General features: G+C 37.8%; 1 protein-coding gene across 2 annotated transcripts in view; it reads right to left on the bottom strand.

Moving 5' to 3' along the window:
• The window catches only part of TAF1A (TATA-box binding protein associated factor, RNA polymerase I subunit A), a 32,875-nt gene extending 9,139 nt beyond the window's left edge, over positions 1–23,736 (bottom strand). For both annotated transcript variants that reach the window (XM_057729312.1, XM_057729311.1), the window contains exons 1-7: positions 23,612–23,736; positions 22,250–22,382; positions 18,117–18,286; positions 14,174–14,287; positions 8,752–8,950; positions 3,456–3,586; positions 2,024–2,182 (exon numbers count right to left, since the gene is read on the bottom strand). In XM_057729312.1, the coding sequence (XP_057585295.1) occupies positions 2,024–2,182; positions 3,456–3,586; positions 8,752–8,950; positions 14,174–14,287; positions 18,117–18,286; positions 22,250–22,370 (894 nt within the window). In that variant the 5' untranslated portion in view covers positions 22,371–22,382; positions 23,612–23,736. The remainder of the gene's footprint in view (positions 1–2,023; positions 2,183–3,455; positions 3,587–8,751; positions 8,951–14,173; positions 14,288–18,116; positions 18,287–22,249; positions 22,383–23,611) is intronic.
• Between the last annotated feature and the right edge of the window lie 490 nt (positions 23,737–24,226).

Genomic DNA, 24,226 nt, shown 5'->3' with positions numbered 1-24,226 from the left:
AGCTACAGCAGTCATGACATGCGGTATTGGTATATGAATGGAAGTAAACATCACTAGAACACAACAGAGTCCATAAGTATAGTCAACTGATTTTACAAAGTTACTGATGCAATTCAATAGGGAAAGGACGGTCTTTTCAATGATTCTTACCTCACACTACACACAAAAAATTAGTGAAAAATCTGTCATGGACCTAAACGGAAAACTATAACACTTCTAGAAAAATACACAGAAGAGAATATTCACTATCTTTGGGTAGGCAAAGACTTCTTAGACAAAAAGTACTAACTGTAAAAGAAAAATGAGTAAATTGTACTTAATCAAAATTAGGAATTTCTGCTCTTTGAAAGATACTGTAAAGAAAACAAAAGGGCAAGCCACAGATGGGGAGAAAATATTTACAATCCATACACCTGACAAAGGACTCATATCCAGATTACACAAAAAACTTCCAAATCAGTAGGAAGACAAATAAGCCTTAAACAACAGACAAAATATTTGAATAGACACTTCACAAAAGAAGACATAGGAATAGTCAATAGGCATATTAAAAGATGTTCAACATCATTAGTCATTAGGGAAATGCAAATTAAAGCCACGTGAGACACCACTACACACTTCCTAGAATGGCTGTAATCCAAAGGACTGACTACCAAATGTCAATGAGGATGCGGAGAAACTGAACTTTTTCATACACTGATGGTGGCAACGTCAATGGCACAGTCACCTCAGAAAACAGTTGGGCAAGTTTCTTAAGTTAAACATATACCTCCCAGCAACTCCACTCTTAGGTAGCTACCAAAGAAAAATGAAAACAGGCCACTCTGGCCTTCTGAGATGGCCCACACTCTGTCTGTGGAGTGTGATTCTCTCTAAATAAACCGACTACTTGCCAAAAAAAAAGAAAAATGAAAATAAACGTGAACATAAAGACTTGTACATGAATGTTGACGGTGGTATTCATAATAGCTGAAGGGTAAAAATAACTGAAATGTCCATCATGAAGTGAATGTATAAAAACAGAATACTACTCAGCAGTAATAGGGAACAAATTATGATACAATAACGTGAATCTCAAAAACATTCTGCTGAGCAAGAAAATCTAGACAAAAAAAAAAAAAAAAAAGAGTACCTACTGTAAGATTTCATTTACATGAAATTCTAGAAAGGATAAAACTAACCTATAGTGACAGAAAGCAGATCAGTGGCTGCTTGGAGCCAGGAGTATGTGGGTGGATTGGCTGGAAAGGGAAATGAGGGACTTTGTAGGGTGATGGAAATACTCAAAATCTTCATTATTGTGGGTGTGACATGGGTGCATATATTTGTTAAATGTATCCAAGTATACATTTAAAATGTTTTATTGTATGTAAATTAAATAACAATAAAGATGATTGTCTAACAAATAGCAATGCAGAATTTTCCAACCAGGGTGACAAAGGGTTTCTGAAATACTGATCCTCTCCCCTCAGTCTCACTCGGGCACAGGATGGGGGAATGGCAGTGGTGGGGGTCTGCCTGGAGCCTGTACCCTCCTCTCTTTACCTCAGTGCACCACACGCATATTGTCATTTTCTCTGGGTGCTATAACCTGAGGCTTGGAGAGCAGTGACCTAAGAATGTCTTAAAGTAGATCCCAACCCTGTTCGAACACTCATATAAGAATTCTCTACCGTGGAGACTTCTCTTGTGGCGCAGTGGTTACAAATTTGCCTGCCAACGCAGGAGACATGGGTTTGAGCCCTGGGCCGGAAAGATCCCACATGCCACACAGCAACTAAGCCCACGTGCCACAACTACTGAGCTTGTGCTCTAGAGCCCACGAGCCACAACTACTGAAGCCCACGCGCCTAGAGCCCATGCTCCACAACACGAGAAGCCACCACAATGAGAAGCCCGTGCATTGCAATGAAGAGTAGCCCACCACTCTCCACAACTAGAGAAAGCCAGCACGCGGCAACAAAGACCCAATGTGACCAATAAATAAATAAATAAATTTATTGAAAAAAAAAGAATTCTCTACCTTAAGCACACTTATCAGTTTCTCTCTTGGTGCTTTCTCTCTCTTTAGAAAGTTGTATAAGTAGATATGAGCATTTGGATTTGATGGGAACTTCTCATCATAGGCGTAATTGGTAAGGACCTCTCGGGCTCCATCTTGATCCCCATAGAATTCCAGCATCTATATAAAATAAGTCATCATACCTTAGCTAAATTCTGTAAGGTAGCTGTATGAAATATCATGTACAACTTAAGTTTATTGATAAGCAGAAAAAAATCATACAACTGAAAAATGGCATTTACTGTATAGGGAACAATAGTGATGCCAGTTGCTGCTTCCACTGGTATAGGTTACAACCTCCATGGAAAACAGAAGACCGTAACAGAGGCTTTACATGGTTTCCCATTTTTCCCTTATCATATTTCGTTACTGGAAAATGCAGCCACTTTAACATTAGACCTGTTCCTGTGAGAAATAAAGTCTTCAAAGTAGGGCACACTAAGGACCAAAAGAAGACCATATGATGCAACTAACCTCGGTGCCCTACATAACTCCAGCCACAAAAGGAGTGCACAAGAATTATAATTCCTTTCCTTTCGTTCCTTCCCACCCTGACACAGGAATTTTCAGATCCACCGGCATACGCTTTCAGAGATTATCTTCTGACAACATAATTACCACTTTAGCACCGATGAAATTTTCAAAAAGCAAATTATTCTGTTGATTTATTCCTAGTCCTCTGTCCTTTCACAAAGACTCCGAGATAACAGCATGTCCTTAAGAACTTCTAAAAGCTATTCTTCATCTCATATATTGTGACCTAGTTTCAGATTTTTGTCCCCTCCCCTTCTATATTCCACCAAATCATAAAAGATCTTTCTGCTTTCCTTTTAAGCTCAATAAGAATAATGCAGTATTGACATGTACAACTATTGTGCTATTTATTTTATGAATATAGTCCAGCACCCTGCATCATCCACAGGCCCTGCATCCTTGGGTTCTGAACCCGAGGGTTTAACCAACCACAGACTGAAAAATATTCGGAAAAAGAAAATTTCCAGAAAGTTCCAAAATGCAAAACTTGAATGTGTTCCACAGAGGCAATTATTTACATAGCATTTACACTGTATTAGGTATTATGAGTAACCTAAAGATGATTTAAAGTATATGGGAGGATGTGCATCCAAATACTTCACTATTTTAAATAAGGGACTTCAGCATCCACGGATCCTGAGGGACGACTGACTTTGGCCATGATACGTTATCCAGCAGTGAATATAAACAGAGCAATGTTTATAGTATATTGGTAAAACTAACAAAAATTATTCAGACCAAAAAAACATGGCATCATATTCTGTTTTTTTCTAAAACAATTTTCTCCATTAGTTGTTTTCCGATCTATAAAGATTGTAACAAAATGAAACTAATATAACCTTATGAAAAGCCTACTTACCTCTACATAACTCTTCACGAAAGGGTCCCAAACTCCAGGAATTTGAATCAATGCACAGAGGTTTATAGACGTCTTCCAGCTGTGGTTGAGCATGTTCTGGGATGCTGTGTTGTAAGCATAATCATCCTCATCTGCCCAAAGACGGAAGATTTTTTTAAGTATTCAGTACTGAGGACTTCTGCAGAATCAGTAATCGATAAACTACCCAAAAGAAAGGCTCAGACCCTGACGGCTTCACTGGTGAATTCTAACAAACATTTCAAGTATAGTATTAATTCTTCACAAACTCTCTCCCCATAAAAGGACAGAGAGAAAAGACTTCCCAACGTATCTATGAGATCAGAATTACCCTGATACCAAAACCAAAGACAACACAAGAAAATTATAAACCAATATCTCTTATAAGTATAGATGCAACAATTCCCCACAAAACACTAGCAAACTGAATCTAGCAACACACAAAGTAGGATCTATTCCAGGAATGCAAGGTTGTTTAACATTTGAAATCAATCAATACAATATTCCAAATTAATAGAATGACAAATGACAAAAACCTCATAAGCTTCTCAATTGTTGCAGAAAAGGCATCTGACAAAATTCAATAACCTTTCATGATACAAACACTGAACATCTAGGAAAAGAAGGAAGTTCCTCAATCTGATAAAGGGCATCTTACGAAAAACCCACAACTAATATCAGAATTGATGGTGAAAGATTGCACGCAAGAAAGTATATCCTCTCTCGCCACTTCTATTCAACATTATAATGGAGGTGTTAGCCAGGTCAATTTAGCAAGAAAATAATATAAACAATGTCCAGATTGGAAAGGAAGAAGTAAAACTACCACTACTTGCAGATAACATGATCTTGTACACAGAAAATCCTAAGAATCCACTAAAAACTTATTAGAACTAATAAATGAGTTGAAAGTTGCATAATATAAACTCAACACACAATAATCAATTGTATATTTATATACTTGCAACAAACAATCCAAAAATGAAATTAGGAAAATAATGCCATCTTCAATAGCATCAAAAATAATAAACTACTCAGGTATGAATTTTACAAAAGAGACAAAATCATACTCTGAAAAGTAGTATTGTTCAAGGAAATTAAAGAAGACCTAAGTAAATGGAAAGACATCCTGTGTTCATGGGTTGGAAGATTTATTAATCTCTAGCTTTAATGTAATTCCTATCAAAATCCCAACTGGCTTGTTTGCATAAACTGACAAGTTAATCCTATAACCCATATGGAAATGCAAGGGCCCAGGAATAGCCAAAGCAATCTGTAAATAGAAAAACAAATTTGAAGGATTCACACTATGACCTCAGAAGCTACTACAAAGCTCCAGTAATTAATACTGTGACATGGGTATAAGTATGGACATATATAGATCAATAGAAGAGAATTTAGAGTCCATAAATAAAACTTCATATATGGGCAACTAATTTTTGATAAGGATACCAAGACAATTCAGTGGGAAAATAATCTTTTCAATAAATATGCTGGAACAACGGAACACCCACATGCAAAATAACTAAGTTGAACCCCTACCTACCTCACATGATACACAAAAATTCACTCAAAATGAACTTTAAAAAATGTAAAACTATATAACACTCAGAAGGAAACATAAGTCTAAATCTTTGTGACCTTGGAATAGGCAAAGGTTTCTTCAATGTGACACCAAAAGCACAAGCAACAAAAAACAAACTGAACTTCATCAAAAGTAAAACTTTTTGTGACTCAAAAAACACCATTAAGAAACTGAAAAAGATAACCCACAGAATAAAAAAAACCAGTTCCAAATCCTACACCTGTCTGATAAGGGACTTGTACCTAGAACATATAAAGAACTCTTATAACTCAGTAATAAAAAAATAATTCAATTAAAATAGGAGAAAAGAATCTGAATGCAAATTTCTCCAAAGAAGATATACAAATGGCCCACATGAAAAGATGCTCAACATTATTAGCCTCTAGGGAAATGCAAATCAAAACCACACTAAGATACTACTTCACACCCACTAGGATAGTCATATCAAAGACAGGTAATAGCAAGTGTTGGGAAGGATGTGGGGAAATTAGTACCTTCCTCATACATTGTTGGTAGGAACAGAAAATGGTACAGTCTGGAGGTCCCTCAAAATTTCACAGCAACGTTATTCAAAATTGCCAAAAAGTGGAAACAACTCAAATGTCCATCAACTCATAATGGATACGGAAATGTGGTATAACCGTACAATGGAATATTAATAAATAAAATAAAAAGGAATGAAGTGCTATTACATGCTACAACGTGGGTGAACCTTTAAAAATATTAGGCCAAGTGAAAGCAGTAACAAAAGACTACATATTTTAGGACTCCATTTGTATGAACTGTCCAGAATAGACAGATATCTAGACAGAGAAAGTAGTTCAGTGGTTGCCTAGGATTGGAGGAAGTGGGAAGGGTCGACAGTTACTGCTAACGGACATAGGGTTTCTTTTTGGGGTGATAAAAGTGTTCCAAAATTGATTGTGGTAATGGATACACAACTGTGAATATACTACACAGCATGGAATTTATACTTTAAGTGGGTGAACCACATTAAGAATCAAATTTCGATTCTCAATAATGCTATTATTTAAAAAAAAAAACATGAGATTACCACACCCAATAAACGGGGTGACATGAAAACTCTGACAATAACAAAGAATGAGGAGAAGACAGACAAAAGAAAACCCAAATCAGACTACTAGTGCAATATGAATTGGTAACCACTTTGGAAAGAGTTCAGCCTACTAGATGGTAAAGCTGAAGACATACTCTGTGACAATTTTACTCCTAGAAATACACACATGTGTACCACTATACATGCTCATGAATTTCAAAGCAGCATTAATTATAATAGCCCCAAACTATTAACAACCTAAATGGCCATCAATATATAGAAGGAATAAATTGCATGAATATCATACAATGCATTGTTTTACAATAATAAAAACAAACTAGAGCTAATTCAACTGCACGAACACATGTTAAATATTGAACAAAATATGCAAGGCCCCACAAAGAATATATACAGTGTGAATCCAAACATGAAAACTGAGATATAGGCAAAACTAAATTACAGATACGTACTTGAGTGGTAAAAGTATTTTAAAAAACAAGGGAGTAATTACCATTAAAGTCAGAACAGTGGTTTTCTTGAGACAGAATGGGAGGCAGTGTGATCAGGAAGGCACACATAGGAAACTGTTAGGGGGACAGCAATGTTGTGCTCCTTAATCTGAGTGTAGTTACGTAGATGTTTGTTTTATAATTATTCATTCTATCATGTGTGTTTCACACACTTTTTCGGAATATGTTATATTTCACAATCTTAAAGGTTTAAAAGGAAAACCAGTCCTTCAAAAGCAATCAGCTAACAGAAGCACAAAACACTTTTTGGTACCAACGCTACTTTTCGGCCAAAAAAGTAGCCTCTGCTCCCCGCCCAAAACAGGGATTGGTATTCTATTCCCATGGATTGGTTGAATAAATATCAGTATGAACTTGGAAAGGAAGTGGAAATAGGAAAGTAGGTACGAAATGATTATCAAAAAAAAAAAAAATTTAAGAAGGAGAGGCAGATGCCTGAGTAAGGATAAGCTAGGTATGAATTTACCATGGAAGCGGGCTCCCAGCCACGAGGTGCATCAAAGCCAACCAGCACAGGCCACAGCAGCAAGGAAAAACCCCAAGCCAACTCTGAGTATATGTTCACATGTTACATCTTTATGAGTTTGGTTATATAAAACTAGTCCTAAATTTTTTTATTAAACAGACACACGAGGTTAAAGACAATCTCAAGAGCTCCACATTTTACCCCCTCTTTATCTCTTGTTGTTACAGAAGAGTGTCAGCTGCAGAAGGTGGGAGCAATGGTGTAAATGCCACGTTCCAACTGCTTTAATCATTATATATTTGCTTGCATCCTACTTAACCAACTGTAAGAAGAATAGTAAATACTGACTTTAAAACTTACTTAAATCAGTATCAGCAAGCCTTTTTAAAAAGAAACATTACACCAGGCATTACGGCAAGGTTAGTAAAAGAAATAGAGAAGAGATACGTGACCTCAAAAGATTGATGAGTCTATAGAGGGAGATACAACACAAAACACACATGAAAAAAACTTAGAATGGTTAAAAAACAAGAGGTGAAGAGCCAAATGACACAGGCTGAACATGCTGCTGGTATGTTAGGCTTAAGGTAAAAGGAAGGCTCCAAGGAGTCTTGAAGGACAGATGGCATTCTAGAGCAGGAGAATGCACAGAGGCCTCACAAGATTATCATGATGAAGACAGCATTTCAGAAGTGTCTTGGGGGAGATCAAAGACAGGAAGCAGGAAGGGAATTTTGAGGTTAGTGAACCCACATGCCTAGAGACCAAGGAAATACTACCATCACATAAGGACAATAAGAAAACACTGCTTAACATAAATGACATGATAAATGTCAGAACTGAGATTTGGGTGGAGGATGTAAAAATAGAAAGGAAGGGGTCAATCCTAGAGAAGTTATGGAGAAAAACTACATAAGGGGAAAAAAGTACAGAGAATCATACAGCTCCAAAGAACAGAAAATTTAGGGCCAGGAGAGGATGACATCACCACCGAAAGTAAGAGAAAGGGAACTCAGTTTGAAAAGTAAGAACACACAGTCAATTTTGGGGGTTCTCAGTAAAGCAAGAAAATTGTTCTAACCTTTGTACAGAAATGAAACAACTTGATCTTACCCTATTCTTTACACATATTTTCCTAAGAAACAACATTATGAAGCAAACTAAACTCCACTGTAAACACACAGGAAGAAATGCTTCTTACATGCAATAATGCCTGCTGAAGAAAATTTGTAACCTTCCTTCAAAATCATGTTTAAAAAAGCAGCCATTCTAAAATAGTTATGGGGACTTTCCTGATAGCGCAGTGGATAAGACTGTGCTCCTAAGACAGGGGGACCAGGTTCTACCCCTGGTCAGGGAGCTAGATTCCACATGCTTGCCGCAAGTAAGATCCTGTGCAACCAAATAAACAAATAAATATTAAAACAGTCATGAACTCAATCTATGAATCACCTAATTTATGTCTGAGAAGCTTTTTTAAATATAAGAAGTTTTATAAAGGATTTTACATCCATAGAAATGCCTGTCCTCTGTACTAACCAGATAAAGCCAGGCTTGGAAGGAGTGGAATTAGATTACTCCTCTAGATCCCTTCTGTCCCTCTGATGCAGTCTTACTAATTATCACTCATATTCACTCACCAAGCTGAGACAATTCCATCTTCTTTTTAGACCAAGTGTAATACTGCAAAAGCCCTTTATAGGCCTGAATAAGGTTGATTAACACTTCCTGGGAAGACGACTTTTCACCGTATCGCCATGTCTCTGCCTGGCTGAGATTTCTGTTCGCGTCCTCAAGCATGCCATGATGCAGAAGGTATAATGCATGTTGTAAGGAGATCTGCAACAGTAAGAAAAAGCCCACTGTCATACAGGTCAGTAGATAACCCTCAGTCAAAAAGCTCAGTAAATATATGATACATGCTGGGCTAAGACCTTGGTAGGACATAAATGTTCTAGGACATGACATTGTCCATGTTATCAAAAATTTCAATCTAGCAGAAAGACACATGAAAAAATACCATTATGTAAATGAGAGCAAAATTATATAAACTTATAAACAGCAGGCAGTGTGAAAAGAACAGGGGCTTTGAAGAGACAGTCCAGGCTCAAATGCTGCTTTAAAGCTACATAAACCTGAGTAAGTTACTCTCACCCTTTGTGAACCTCATCCTTTGCATGGGACAATTGTTATTAACCCTTTTGAAGAACGTTATGGGGATTAAATAAGATGATATTTGCATACAACCTTATGCATAGTTTGGCCCGTAGTGGGTAATCAATAAAGTATTTTATACATGTTACATAAACTCAGAGAAAACATCTTAATAAGGGGTGTTGTAGAATGGCACTGGTTCAGATGGAAAGTATATCCCTGATACAGAAGAAGCAATAGGAATAACTCCACACTGAGGGGAGGGGCAATATAGGAGTAGGAGATTAAGAGGTTAAAACTATTGTGTAAAATAAGCTACAAGGATATATGGTACAACACAGGGAATATAGCCAATATTTTACAATAACTATAAATGGAGTATAACCTTTAAAAATTGTGAATCACTATATTGTACACCTGTAACTTACATAATATTGTACCTCGACTATACTCAATTAAAAAAAAAAGAATAGGGAATTCCCTGGAGGTCCAGTGGTTAGGACTCAGCGCTTTCACTGCCAAGGGCCCATGTTCAATCCCTGATAGGGAAACTAATATCCGCAATAATAATAATAACAATTACACAAAGAATGAGCATTACAAGTAGGGAGGACATCAAGGAGGAGAATAATGGGAAGTACAGTTAATCATGTGAACAGATCAGAGTTCAAGCTTCCAACTTAAACTACTGCAATAATTTCTCAAAGGTGTCTCCAATCCCGTCCCCCTACAATCCATCTTCCATGTGGCCACCAAAGAAACTTCATTAGTCATTTACGTAAAATCCTTCAATACTCCCACTGCCTACAGAATAAAAACATAAGCTCTTTATAGATGGCACACAGAGCTCAGCTTACTTTCCCCTGGGTTCTACCCACGTGATTTTTAGAGCAACGAAAGCATTAGACACAGAGCTACCATTCTCTTTATTATCCCTTGCCATCCATGTTCAACTACCCTTTCCCTCAGTGTGCACACTGAATTCCCACTAGCTTTATCAGACTCATCTCAAGCATCACATCCTTTTTTTTCCTGACCCCCCTACTCATTCAATTCCAGCCCTTTCCAATTCCAGAGGCCATTTTCCACTTTCTCTTCTCACTGTAACTGCATTTCTACCATGGCACCCATAACCATTTATTCCATTTACATGCCTGTCTCCCTCTACTGCAAGAACCATGTCTAGCATGTGGTCTGCAAAACAGCAGCAACTGTTTTTAAAATTATTAACAACAAAAAAAATGTTTTATTGCCTATCCTAATTACCACCCTCAGACTCCAAAGTATGAAATAAGGTTCCTTTCAGGTTTATTTACTTCAACTGAGTAGATTCTATGAGCGTAAAATGATCTAACCAATAATTTAGTTAAAACTCTACCTTCCCTCCCCAATCAAATGGCTATCCAATTTCTTCTTGAAAGAAGAGAAGAGGAACATACACCACCAAGGCAGGCCATTCCCTTTTCCCAATTGTTCACTTAGAAAGTTCTTCCTGAAGTGGAACCATATGCTGCCTCCATTTAGTTTCTACTCATAATGTGCACAGTCGACCAGAAAATACAGTCATAAGGGAGGTCCTGGCACATAAGAGAAACAAAACATTTTTCCTAAATTAATAAAATCTGAAAAGAATCCTAAACTAGGGAAAATCTGTTTTCAAAATTAGAAAGCAGTGGGAATATAAAATGCTAAAGCCACTACGGAAAATAGTTTGGTGATTCCTAAAAAAGTTAAACATAAAATTTTATGTTTATACGTATTTTATACATGTATATATATAATATGTGCAGGCACATATATGACATAAAATATGACCCAGCAATTCTACCCTAGGTATATACCCAAAGGAACTGGAAGCAGGGAATCAAACATATACCTGTATGCCAATGCTCACTACAGTGTTATTCACAATAGCCAAAAGGTGGAAACAACAAGAGATGAAAGGATAAACAAAATGTGATAGATATATACAACAGAGCATTGTACTGAGTCATAAAAAGGGATGAAGTCTGACACATGCCACGACCTGGATAAACCTCGAAAACATTACGCTAAGTGAAATAAGCAAAACATAAAAGGACAAATATACGATTCCACTTATATGAAGTATCTAGAACAGGCAAATGCATAGAGAGAGAAAACAGATTAGAGGTTACCAGGGGCTGAGAGGAGGAGGGAATGAGGAGCTATTGCTTAACGGGTACAGAGTTTCTGTTTGGGGTGATGGAAAAGTTTTGGAAATACTAGTGATGGTTGCCTAACAATGTACATGTAATTAATGTCACCAAATTACACACTTAAAAATGGCTAGAATACCACATTTCATGTTATATATATTTTTGCAACAACTCAAAAATATTTGGAAAATAGAAAAAGTTAAAACAAAACAAGAACCAAAGGATAAATATTTTAGGCTTTGCAGGCCACATGGTCTCTGTCACAACTACTCAACTCTGCGATTGTCCTGCCAAAAACAGTCATTGGCAATATTGAAATGAATGGGTGCGGCAATGTTCCAATAAAACTTTATTCAGAGACACTGAAAAAAAATTAAAAAGAAAAGCATTTAAAAACTTTATTGAGAAAGTGCTTTTAGTCAAATATATACCACAGAAGAGGGAGATATCATAACATTTTGGACTGTGTCATTTCTTTTGGATAAGGCTTTTATTAAAGGACACGAATTTGAAGAAAGTTCCATCTAAACATTAGAAACATTGAAACATTTTCACACATGGATCAGAAGGGTTAATATTGTGAAAATGTCTGAACTACCCAAAGCCATCTATAGATTCAATGTAATCTGTATCAAAATACTAATGGAATTTTTTACAAAAATAGAAAAAACAATCCCAAAATTTGTATGGAACCACAAAAGACCCTGAATAGCCAAAAGAATCTTTAGAAAGAACAAAGCTGCAGGTGTCACATTTCCTGATTTCAATCTATATTACCAAGCTACAGTCAAAACTGGATGGTACTGGCATAAAAACAGATACATCAGACACGTGGAACAGCATCGGGAGTCCAGAAATAAACCCACCCATACATCGCCAACTAATATTTGACAAAGGGACTAAGAATACTCAAAGGGCAAAGGACAGTCTCTTCAATGATGTTGTTGGGAAAATTAGATATTTACATGCAAAAGAATGAAATTGGACCCCTACCTTACACCACTCACAAAAAGTAACTCAAAACGGATTAAGGACTTAAAGGTAAGATATGAAACTACAAAATTCTTAGAAGAAAACGGAGAAAAAACTCCTTTAATATTGGTCTTGGCAATGATTTTTCTGGGGGTATGACACCAAAATCACAAGCAACAAAAGCAAAAATAAACAGTGGAACTACATCGAACTAAAAAGCTTCTGCACAGCAAAAGAAACCATCAACAAAATGAAAATGCAGCCTACCGAATGGGAGAAAATATCTGCAAATCATGCATTTGACAGGGGGTTAATACTGAAAATATATACAGAATTCATACAACTCAATTTTGTTGTTTTACAAAAATAACAAAAAACACATTATAATTAAAAATGGGCAGAGGACTTGAATAGACATTTTTCCAAAGAAGATACACAAATAGCCAATAAGTACACGAAAAGGTGTTCAATATCACTATCAAATACAAATCAAAACTGCAATGAGATATCACCTCACATCTGTTAGAATGGCTAGCATCAAAAAGACAAGAGATAATGAGTGTTGGTGAGGATGAGGAGAAACGGGAACCCTTGTATACCGCTGGTGTACATTCCCTTCGGAATGTAAAGTGGTCCAGGGACTATGGAGAATGGTATGAAGATTCCTCAAATAAATTGAAAACAGATCTACCATATGATCCAGCAATCCACTTCTGCATATATATCCAAAGTTGAAATCACTATCTCGACAAGATATCTGCACTCCCATGTTCACTGCAGCACTACTCACAAGAGCTAAGACATGGAGCAATGTAAGTGAGCACTGACAGATGAATGGATAAGGAAAATGTTACACACACACACACACACACACGCACACACACACAATGGAACATTATCAGCCATATAAAAGAATAAAATCTTGCCATCTGTGATGACATGGATGGGTTTTGAGTGCATTTTGCTTAGTGAAGTAAGTCAGACAAAAAAGAGTAATATTGTATGATCTCATTTTTATGTGGAATCTAAAAACATCCAACCCATAGAAACAGAGTAAAATTAAAATGCTGGTTGCCACAGGCTGAGGGGTGGAGAAAATACTGTTGGTCAAAGGACACAAACTTTCAATTATAAGATGAGTAATGTACAGCATGGTGACGATAGCATTAACTTGAAAGTTGCTATGACCATAGACCTTTAACATTCTCACCATACCAACAACAACAAAATGGTGATTGTGTGAGAGGATGGAGGTGTTAATTAACCCCACTGTGGTAAACATATGGCAATATATACGTGTACCAAATCATCGCATTGTACACTTTAAACTTACATGATATTATATGTCAATTATATCTCAACAAAGCTGGAAACAATTTTTTTCTCAAGTATTCAAATTCCCAATTTGTTCAGCTCTTTCCCTTTTCCAAAAGCACCAATTCTTAGAGAGCTCAACTGACTTAAGTAAACACACTAGAATTTGGCCCATCATCATACGGAAGCACAACTGCCATCTCTGAAGGACTGCTTTTGGCAGCCAGAGATACACAAAGAGAAGATGTTTTCTCTCAGACAACGTGGTAAGTGATAGGAAATGGAGACGTAAATGGTTCTCACAATGCTGTTTTCTTTCAGCCTCTCTTATTGACCCAGGTGTCTTACCCCACGCTTTTTACATTATTTCCTACCTTATCACTGAGACAAGTAATTTTAAAAAATGAACGCTGCAGATGTAAATTCACAAAGCCTACATTCTCACCTTCAAGTAATTCATGACGCCAATATTTTTCATCCGGTCAGCAAAGGTATTGAAAGTCTCCACGTTGCTTTTGGGGTGATAATAGAGAATTTCGCTTCCAAGCCTCCAAATAATCTGTCAAAACAGTAATTACTAACAAAACTGTAAAATCCTTGCCTTAACCAATGTCTACGAAAGCTATTTTTTTTATGATTACAATGTTAAAAACCAACCTATAATTCCTTTTTCTAGATACCACTACTGTCAACACTTTACCGTACTTCACGCAGTGAAACTAATCTTACATCTTAAGTGATAAAATGCTTTTCTGTTGATTAAATTAAAACACCAAGTAACTATAATTGTGTCACTTTTAAGTCAGTAGTCCAAAGAAGGTAGGCAGTTAAGATACATATTGAAGATAAACATTTTATTTAGTAAAGCAAGAAGGATACGAAAGTCAGAAAACTCAGGTTCTATTAACATTGGCTTCTTCACTGCCCTTGGCCTCATCTTTATTATCTACCAAATGAGAGCAATGGACTAGATGTTTTCTGAGATCCTATCAAGCTCCACAACTATTGACTATATTTAGTCTATATTTAGAACTCCAATTTAAGCTATGGACAAATTTTAATAAAAATACTTTCTCCCCAGAAACTCTGGTGACAGAACTCAGAGCTCTTCCTTTGCATGGGAGCGAATCTCTATTTCTCTTGCTCCATTTAAAGTACGTCAATAACATTGGCTTCAAAGTAAATTGGTTGTTTGGTATAATATTGGTTGTTTAGTGTAATCATAATACTCATCTTCTTAACTCAGAAAGAGATCAAGATTTCATTTATAGATCATCAAACTGCAGTATTCTGAAGCTTAAAGAAAATGTGGATATTATTCTATCACAGTTGTTCTTTAACCTACTTGTATATAAAAATTACACAGGACACCAGTTAAAAATAAATTCTCTAGGGATTCAGACTTAGATTCACTAGAGCTGGAGGGGAGTGCAGGAATCTGTACTTTCAACAAAAGCCCTATGTGATGCAAATGGAGCCCAAACAAGTGTCTGGAAAGCACAGATTTAATTCTTTCATTTTCTAAAACAAACTCTGGACAGAAGGAGACTGTAATTTGTCCAATGGTTTACAGATCTATATAACTTCAGTCCATAAACTAAACTTTCAATCAATGGTTAAATTTTGTTTGTTTCATATTTTTTGGCTATATTAGATATCTAACTGATGTAATGGTTACTGTAACAGTAAAAGCTACTTGAGATATCCACGTGAAGTTATTTGTCGATAAACTGTCTTTTATGGAACAAATTTAACAATATACGCCAGGCACTGTTCTAGATCCTTGCCCTTGTGGAATTTACATTCTATTGTAGGGAGATTGACAAACACCAAGAAATATAATAATTAAATTAGTAACTATTATGGGAAAAGAATGAAGCAGGATAAGAGGATCAGGAGTGCCAGCTGGAAAGTGAAGGGGGTTGGTGTGCAACTGCAATTTTTAATAGTCAAGTGAGACCCCACTGAAAGTGTGACTTGAGGGAGGGTGACCAGTGATATCTGAAGAAAGACTTTCCCAAGTAAAAGAAACAGCAAAGGCAAAGGAAGGAGTATGGTTGTTCAAGAAAGGGCAAGGCCAGTGAGGTTGGAGAAGGAAAAGAGAGTTGGACAATAGGAGATGAGGTCAAAGGGGGAAAGGAAGTGAGCAGAGCATGGAGAACCTGTAGGCAATCAGAAGGACTCTGGCTCTTACTCTGGGTGAAATGAGAAGCCACTGCAGTGTCCTCAGCAGAGGAGTGATATGATTTGACTCATGCTTTAAAAGGACCATGCTGCATCATTAATCATTAGGAAAATGCCAATCAAAGCTATGGTGAGATACCACTTTACAACCACTAGGATGGTTATAATCAAGAAGACAGACAATACTGCTGAAGGGGCTGCAGGGATGTTGGAACCCTCATATATTGCTGGTGGAAATGTAAAATGGTGTCGTTACTTTGGAAAACAATCTAGTGGTTCCTTAAGAGGTTACATATATTTGCCATATGCCCCAGCAATGCCACTCCCAGGTATACACCCAAGAGAAATTACACCAAACATCTATACAAAAACTTGCACATGGGGGGAGAAAAAAAAAAAACTTGTACATGAATGTGCATAGCAGCATTACTCATAGTAAGCAAAACTGGGAACTACCCAAACGTCTAAAAACTGATGAATGGATACATAAAGTGAGATATAGCCACACACTGGAATATTATTTTGCAATAAAAAGAAATGAAGTACTAATATGCTACCATATGGATAAGCCTTGAAAACATTATGTTCAGTGAAAGAATTCATTTACAAAAAGCCATATGTTATATCATTCCATTTATATGAAATGTCCAGAATAGAAAGTAGATTAGTGGTTGCCAGGGGCTGGGGGTTGGAAAGAAGTGGGTACAGGGTTTCTTTTTTTGGGGGGTGGGGGGAAGAGAAAAAATGTTCTAAATTTAGATTGCAGTAACAGTTGCACATCTCTGCGAATATATGAAAAAAACACTGAATTGTTCCATTTAAATGGGTGAGTTGTATGGTGTGTTACTGTATCTCAATAAAACTATTTTTTCAAAAAGGATCAGTCTGGTTATTATGCTGAAAATAGACTGCGAGGGCAGAGGAGGGCAAGGAGTCATCTAAGTGAGGTGACAGAGGCTTGAGTCCAGGTGCAGTGATTGAGGAGGTGAGAGGTACTCAGACTGCAAGCAGCATGTTTTCAAAATAGAGCCAACAGGATTTTCTGATGGTTTGGATATGGGGTATTAAAAACAGACAAAAAAAAAAAAAAACACTCCAGAGTTTGGCTCTTGCAATTAGATATGTAAAGGAACCATCATCTAAGATAAGGAAAATTAGGCTGGATGGGAATATCAGCAGATCCAGTTTAGATATGTAAGTATGATATGACATATTGTACTAGCTGATACTAGACATCAAGAGGTGACACTGAGGAGACAGTTGGATATAGGAATCTGGACTTGAAGAGAGATGTCATGGCCCCAGATACACAACTGGGGATCAGGCTGAAAGTAAGGCCATAAAACAATGAGATCAAGAGTGAGTTCAGATAACAAGAGCAACTAAGGACTGGAGTTCTCGGGTACTCCCATGTCAGAAAGCCAAGGAGAAGAGGAGCAGTCAGAAAAGGAAACCAAGGAATGGCCAGTGAGGTAGGAGAAAACTGAGAGTACAGTGTCCTGGAAGGCAGACAAAGACGGTTTGTCACACAGAGAGAATGATCTACTAAGTTTAGTATTGCTGACAGATTGAGTTAGATGAGCACTGAGAATCAGCCACTGGATTCAGCAACATGGAGACCATTGCTGACCTCGACAAAGCAATTTGGTAGAAATGGTGATGGTTGGTGGGTAGTCTAACTGGAAAGGGTTTGGAATGAGCAGGTACACACAACCCTCTCAAGGAGTTTTGCTGAAAGGCAGAGTGGAGAAATGGGGCACAGTCTCTGTGGAAGAAGCAGGGGTCAAGAGATGATGCTAAATGGGAGAAATAACATGTTTGTATGAAGATGGGGAATGTCCTACAGAAAGGGGAAAATAAGGACACAGGGAAAGAATTAATTAAATGAATGAATATTGGGGAATTTGAGAATTCAGATTTAAAACTATTTTTTGTCTCCTTTAAAATCACAACAGAAAAAAGAAGTGTGCAGAAAATGTCCCTGTACAAGCTCTCCACCCAAAACTATTGAGTTGGCCAAAGAGTTCGTTCAGGTTTTTCATAAGCTCATCTGGAAAACCTGAACAAACTTTTTGGCCAACCCAATACTTTTAGTAGCTTTAGTAAAATCAATTTGAGAATAGCAAAAGCTATTCTGGGTGGGGTTCAAGAGGCAGACACTCACAGGATTGTGTCATCTTTCAGCAGACTCATATTTTACTTACCTCTGGTGCAACCTGTCTTTTGTTGCTATCTGAATCTTCCAAGATCTGAAAGTAACTGTGCATGTATTCTGCAGCTCGCTGCCACTGGTGCTTCAGCAGAGCTTCTTGGATAAGACTTAAACAAGCACTTGTTGTCTGAGCAAAATCCTTCTCCTGTTTTCCTCTAGTCGCTATAAAGGTTAAAGAGGAGAGTTTTGACCTACAGTGACTCCAAATCAACAATTCAAGAAACTTATATCTAATAAGCATAGTTTTAACAAGTGGAACAGTAGGTATTACTTAACTCAACCCACCCCCAATACCAAAGCTAGCTTCACTTGAAACAAGCTCTTCCACCCATTTTTACTAGTTTTAGCAAAACAATCTGAGAAGAATCTCTCAAAGAGGGCCCCCAAAGCATTGTCCCAAGTATTTAGAATGGGTAAAAATTATCTGGGTCATCCTAGGTAAAGCATGGTCTTTTTTACCTACCTATGTTCTGAGAACACCAAGAGGTGTGCTTTTATTTTTTAAGAACCGAGTTCCCAGTAACTCAATGATGCAAATGCAAATGAAATTACAATAATTGCAGACATTACCATTTACATCTCACAATCCTCATGTTAAGAATATTTGGGCTTAGTTACAACCCCGGTTACAAGTAACAGGTGGCATATTGCCTCCTCTTCTTCCCTTCCCACGCCACTAAAGATGCCTTCAAGCCAGCAGTCTTCCATTTGGGGTGCCCTCACCCCTGGGAGTACACAGAGACTAATAAGTACCATGCAAAGATAGTCTTACAGCAATCAACTTTCAGATCTTCAACTTTCTCATGTACTCTTTCCTAAACTCATCTCCTAGAAAACTGTGCCTAAAGACAAATCTTCATGATCAAAATCAATACATATCACCTTAAGGTGAAAATACAGGTGTTTAGTGTTGAGAAAGTGAACAACTCTATAACACATCCGTTTGTAAGTCAGGTGGTTTTTAATTCTTTGCTTATCAAAATTGTAGGAAAACCTAATAATTTTTTATTTTAGATCACTGTATAATTTTTTTCATAAACAATTCAAAAGGAGTCCAAAGATCTGATATATTGTTACAATTAAACTCCACCCACTGCCAGCTACTTATGTGACTAAAGTTTCTCAGAATTTCCACCAATTAAAACAAAATACAATAGAATTGAAGCTAAATCTTTTCTTATTCTAGAAATACATATTATTCACCCATAGATACAAGAATTGGAAGAAAGTAATAACCTTATCCATTTTATTGAGATAAATAAGCAACACAAACTTAACTTTAATACTTAAAATGTAACAAATGTTGTAATATTTATGTTATTTTGATCAGCTGTGTACAAAAATCAATTACAATGATTTCTCAACCCAGAAAAAATTTTAATACTCAAAACCTTACAGGAAGGCTTCCTAGGTGGCGCAGTGGTTAAGAATCCGCCTGCCAATGCAAGGGACACGGGTTCCATTCCTGCTCCAGGAAGATCCCACATGCTGCGGAGCAACTAAGCCCGTGCGCCACAACTACTGAGCCTGTGCTTTAGAGCCCGTGAGCCACAACTGTTGAACCCATGTGCTGCAACTACTGATGCCCACGCACCTAGAGCCCATGCTCCACAACAAGAGAGGCCACGGCAATAAGGAGCCCACACACCACAACGAAGAGTAGCCCCCACTCACCGCAACTAAAGGAAAGCCCGCGCACAGCAAAGAAGACCCAACACAGCCAATTAAATAAATATATTAATTTAAAAAAAAGGACGATAAAGGTATCACATCCCTACACTATTTAGATTCCACCAAATATATTTTTTAAGTCACATAATAATTTCATTTAAAAGTGCCAATATCTGCTTAAAATTATGACTTTTGCGACTATCAAACTTATGATACAATTTTTAGATGGCACCTTAAAACTGTGCAAGATAGTACCTACTTTTTCAGGGAAAAATGTAGAAAACTATTTCTCTCTCTCTTTTTTCCTTAAATATTTATTTATTTGGCTGCACCAGGTCTTAGTTGCAGCATGCAACATCTTCGTTGCGGTGTGCAGGATCTTCAGTTGCAGCATGCAGGATCTAGTTCCCTGACCAGGGATGGAACCAGGGCCCCCTGCTTTGGGAGTACATAGTCTTAACCACTGGACCACCAGGGAAGTCCCAAAGACTATTTCTCTTGATCAGTGCTTTTTAAACTTTTTAAATGTACCTACAAATCACCTGGGGATCCTGATGTAGCCTTAGTATCACCAGGGAGCTTATTAGAAATGCAGAATACTAGGCCCCACCCACCTCTCTGAATCAGAAGCTGCATTTAACAGGATCTACACTCAAGCTCCCAGGATCCGCACCAACCCCTGGCAGCCAGGCCAAGAAACTGACAAAATACCTCTTCCCCAAAACCTCATTTATTCACCTAAAGGAAAACTAATCTCAGGCCAGACTCCCTCTAAAGTTTTCACAGCTCCGACTAGAAATCGACTTTAGACGAGGATACATAAATCCTTGGAAAACACCCCTTCTGTCTTCCACCTGAGCCTAATTACCTCAGTAGTAGCTCTCATTTCATTCTTTGTGAGCAAAAGGTACTCTTATTTGCTGCTGACAAACTTTAAGAATAACTGTCAAGGAAAATAAATTTGATGGAATGAGGTATACAATAAAGAACCACTGCCATCAACCTAATTTCTAATTTCCTTGAAAGAACCTGGAAACTTGTCAGCCTGTCAGCAAATATTTTTTGAGCACTACCATGGCCAACCACTATTCTAAGTGCCCAACGAACAGCTTTATTCCAGATTGGTGCCCATCTTCAAAGTTTTTATTCTAGGGGACTCATCCTTCAAAATGCCAAAAGTAATTTAAGAGAATAAAAAATAAATAATTGTTAAGCAATTGTGTTTTCCTATTATGGTTAATTACACTACGATGTCAGTATTACCTGCAACTATATTCTCATTGCAGACAAAGTATTTGAGGTTTAACAGGCTACTCGTAATACATGAAACATTTCTAAGCATGTAAATTCTGGTCTTAAACCTTTTTGTTTGTGGACTGACTCAAGCTCTCTATAGAACACTGGTGATAGACACACATCCAGGTATGCCTTAAAGCTAGCAAAAACTTGATTACTAGTTCCCTACAAGGAGTGAGGTAGCACCCCCTCTGAAGTACCATTCATTCAAACCATGTACATTAATTCTGCAAAAATAACAAGGAAAGAGGAAGTAAACTTACTTTTTCAACACTCATTATGCATGAGGCTCTATGCTAGGCTCTTTACATATGTTATCCCTTTTTTCAATATATGTATCTCAATATAGGCTTTGAGATCAGATAGGCCTGGCTTTGACTCCTGATACCAGCATTTAGAATTTTAATTTCTTTTGAAATTCAGTCCCCTCATCTCTAAAATGCCTAGCACATAGATTTACTGAGGATTAATTTACTGACATAATAAAATGAGACATTTAGATTAAAAAATAAAAAAATTAAGAGCTAAATTCTAGAAGCCAGGGAATCTCAGTCAAGGGGAAAGAAAGCTAGGCTAAGAAAGATATATCTGTTGGCAATTAGAACAGTGCTGGTTCAAATGTATTCCCAGGACTACATCACCTAATGTGTCAACATACAGATAACAGCTTCTTTTATATATTCTGATAAGGAATTTATCCCATAGGAAAAGTTGTTTATTTCTACATTAGATGAAAATAGAAGAAAACACTCTTTTCTTGAAATCTATTATAGCTCAGTTCTATTAGGGCTTATCTCAATGCAATTCAACAGAAACTGCTGGTATGTACTCCTCAATGGCAGAGATCATATCTTCTTCAACTGTATATTCCCAATATTTAACCAATGCCAGGGATATAATAAACACTCAGTAAGTATTACTGGGAAGAAAAAAGTGTATCTACCATAATACAGACTGTTATTAATTCAAAGGAAAAGAATTCTAAAAGAAAAAAATAATATTTTTTATTACTTCTTTTTTATTAATAGCCTAGAAAAAAATCCTCATATATCCTTATCTTGAAAATTGAACCAGCCTGGTTATCCATTTTAGTCTCCATATTGAATCTTATCACCTCCTTGCATTAAAGTTGAAATGCTTATATGTTATTTTACTTACCTATGGTTTCTATATGCTTTTGGAGCCAAGGAAGACACATTCCTGTACCAGAGGGCACGCATGGTTCCCCCTGTTCATCCTCTGTTGTGGGCCTTATCAATTCTTCACTGAAATCACTCATACCTATTCCAGACTGAAAATATCAGTTACTTTCTGTACATCTTAATCCACAGGCTTCTGCGTTATACAGAAGGACAGCCATTTTTTATTTCATAAATATCAATGATCAACAAAATTAATTGTACCTGGTAGTTCCTTTAAAGTAAGAAATGAATTACAAGAGCAGCAACCAAAATGAATGACCCATTTAAAAAAAAAAAAAAAGACAACTGCAACTACTACTGTATTTTAAGAACATACAAAGATAGATAAGATACTAAACTTTAAAAAAATCATCTAAAGGAAGAAACATCAAAATGATGTATACTAAAACAATAGGACAAATACAATAATAAAAGTAGTAGTTAACATTTATTGGGCCCTTTCTATACACCAGGCCTACAAAGTATCGAATTTAACCCTTACAGAAATCCGGAGGTCAGTACTGTTATTTTCTTACATTTTCGTGTTGAAAAAACTGAGGGGCTCAGTGAAACTATGTAACCTGGCCCAAGTCACAAAAAGGTGAAGACAATATTCTAGGAGCTAGAACACCAAACACACTTGGCATAAACAGAGTTTGGGGTGTGCGTGGAGGAGGGGGGCGGAAGGCAGACGGCGGGAAAAGAATCTACAAAAACAGCCTTGTGCCAAGCTGAGTTTAGACTTAATCCTCAAGAGGCTCAGGACCCCTCTCCCTCCTCCCACATATCCAACTGATTAGCAGGTCCTGCTGGTACTACCTGCTAGTACTTCTCCCATCTTCCCTCTGCTCCGCAACTGTACACTCCTCTCCTAGTTCGGGACACCTCCAAACTGTGGCTGGATTACTGCATTAGCTTTCTAACTAGTCACCCTGCCTCAAATTTGGCTTCTCCACCTCATAGCCCGAATAAACCTTTCAAAACCAAATTTTGTGGTCATGAGCTAGAACACCAAACACACTTGGCATGAACAGAGTTTGGGATGTGCGTGGAGGAGGGGGGCGGAAGGCAGACGGCGGGTTTGAAACAACACTTGAGTTTGAACCCGACTCACACGTATTTTAAGGAGCCATCGCAGAAAAAGCTCTCCCTTCCCAAACTCCCAAAGCCTAAACTGGTGTCCTCGCAGTTGTCACGGTAACCAAAGCTGCTCCACTCCTCCAGCCTCGCTCTGAGAACTCGAGGTTTCAGAGGAGCAGGAGAAAATATGAGAACACAGCTCTTCCTGTTCCACTGTGAACGCAGGCAATAAGAGACGGACGACAACCGCGGGACTTACCTGCCGAAAGCCAGAGTTCTTCTGTGACACCGCACTCAGCCCCCCGACTCCAGACCCGCCTGAGCAAGCTCTCACTGGAAGCGGAGTTAGCGAGTTTCTAGCGAAAGCGTGCAAAACCAACCTCGGCGCTCCGGCAGCGCGCAGGCGCAACCCCGCCCCTAACTCCCTATTGGGCGGTGGAAGCACCTCGACCCGGAAGTGACCCGGAAGTGGCCATGGACTGACGCCTTCCCATTGGATGAACGCCAGGTTTGCATTTAGGCTGTCTCCGCGGGGAAAAAATGGAGATTTTAACTACAAATGGAGATTAATGCAAAGGGAGGCCGGCTGGTTGAGGGTGACAGTCAAAACAGCAGAATGTCGCTTTATCCGAGTAGTTCCCTGTACGACGGCCTTTCAGTTACTGCTTGGCTTGAGGGCGCACGCGGCGAGCCTCGGAGGCGTGGCTCGTGGCCCTGCAGAGATGAATCTCTGCATAGCCTTTTAATTGCTTCCCTGAAAAATTTTTTTCTTTTATTAAAGATTTAGCATTGAATTTAAATGACTCTGACTGCTTCCCCCAAATTTGGACGAGAATATCTTTTCCTTCTCAGCGGGGGTGTTTCTGTGCGCCCC

This window comes from Hippopotamus amphibius, chromosome 3, assembly GCF_030028045.1.
Source record: "Hippopotamus amphibius kiboko isolate mHipAmp2 chromosome 3, mHipAmp2.hap2, whole genome shotgun sequence".
In the NCBI taxonomy this organism is placed as follows: Eukaryota; Metazoa; Chordata; class Mammalia; order Artiodactyla; family Hippopotamidae; genus Hippopotamus; species Hippopotamus amphibius.
This window is presented reverse-complemented; position numbering and strand designations above follow the sequence as displayed.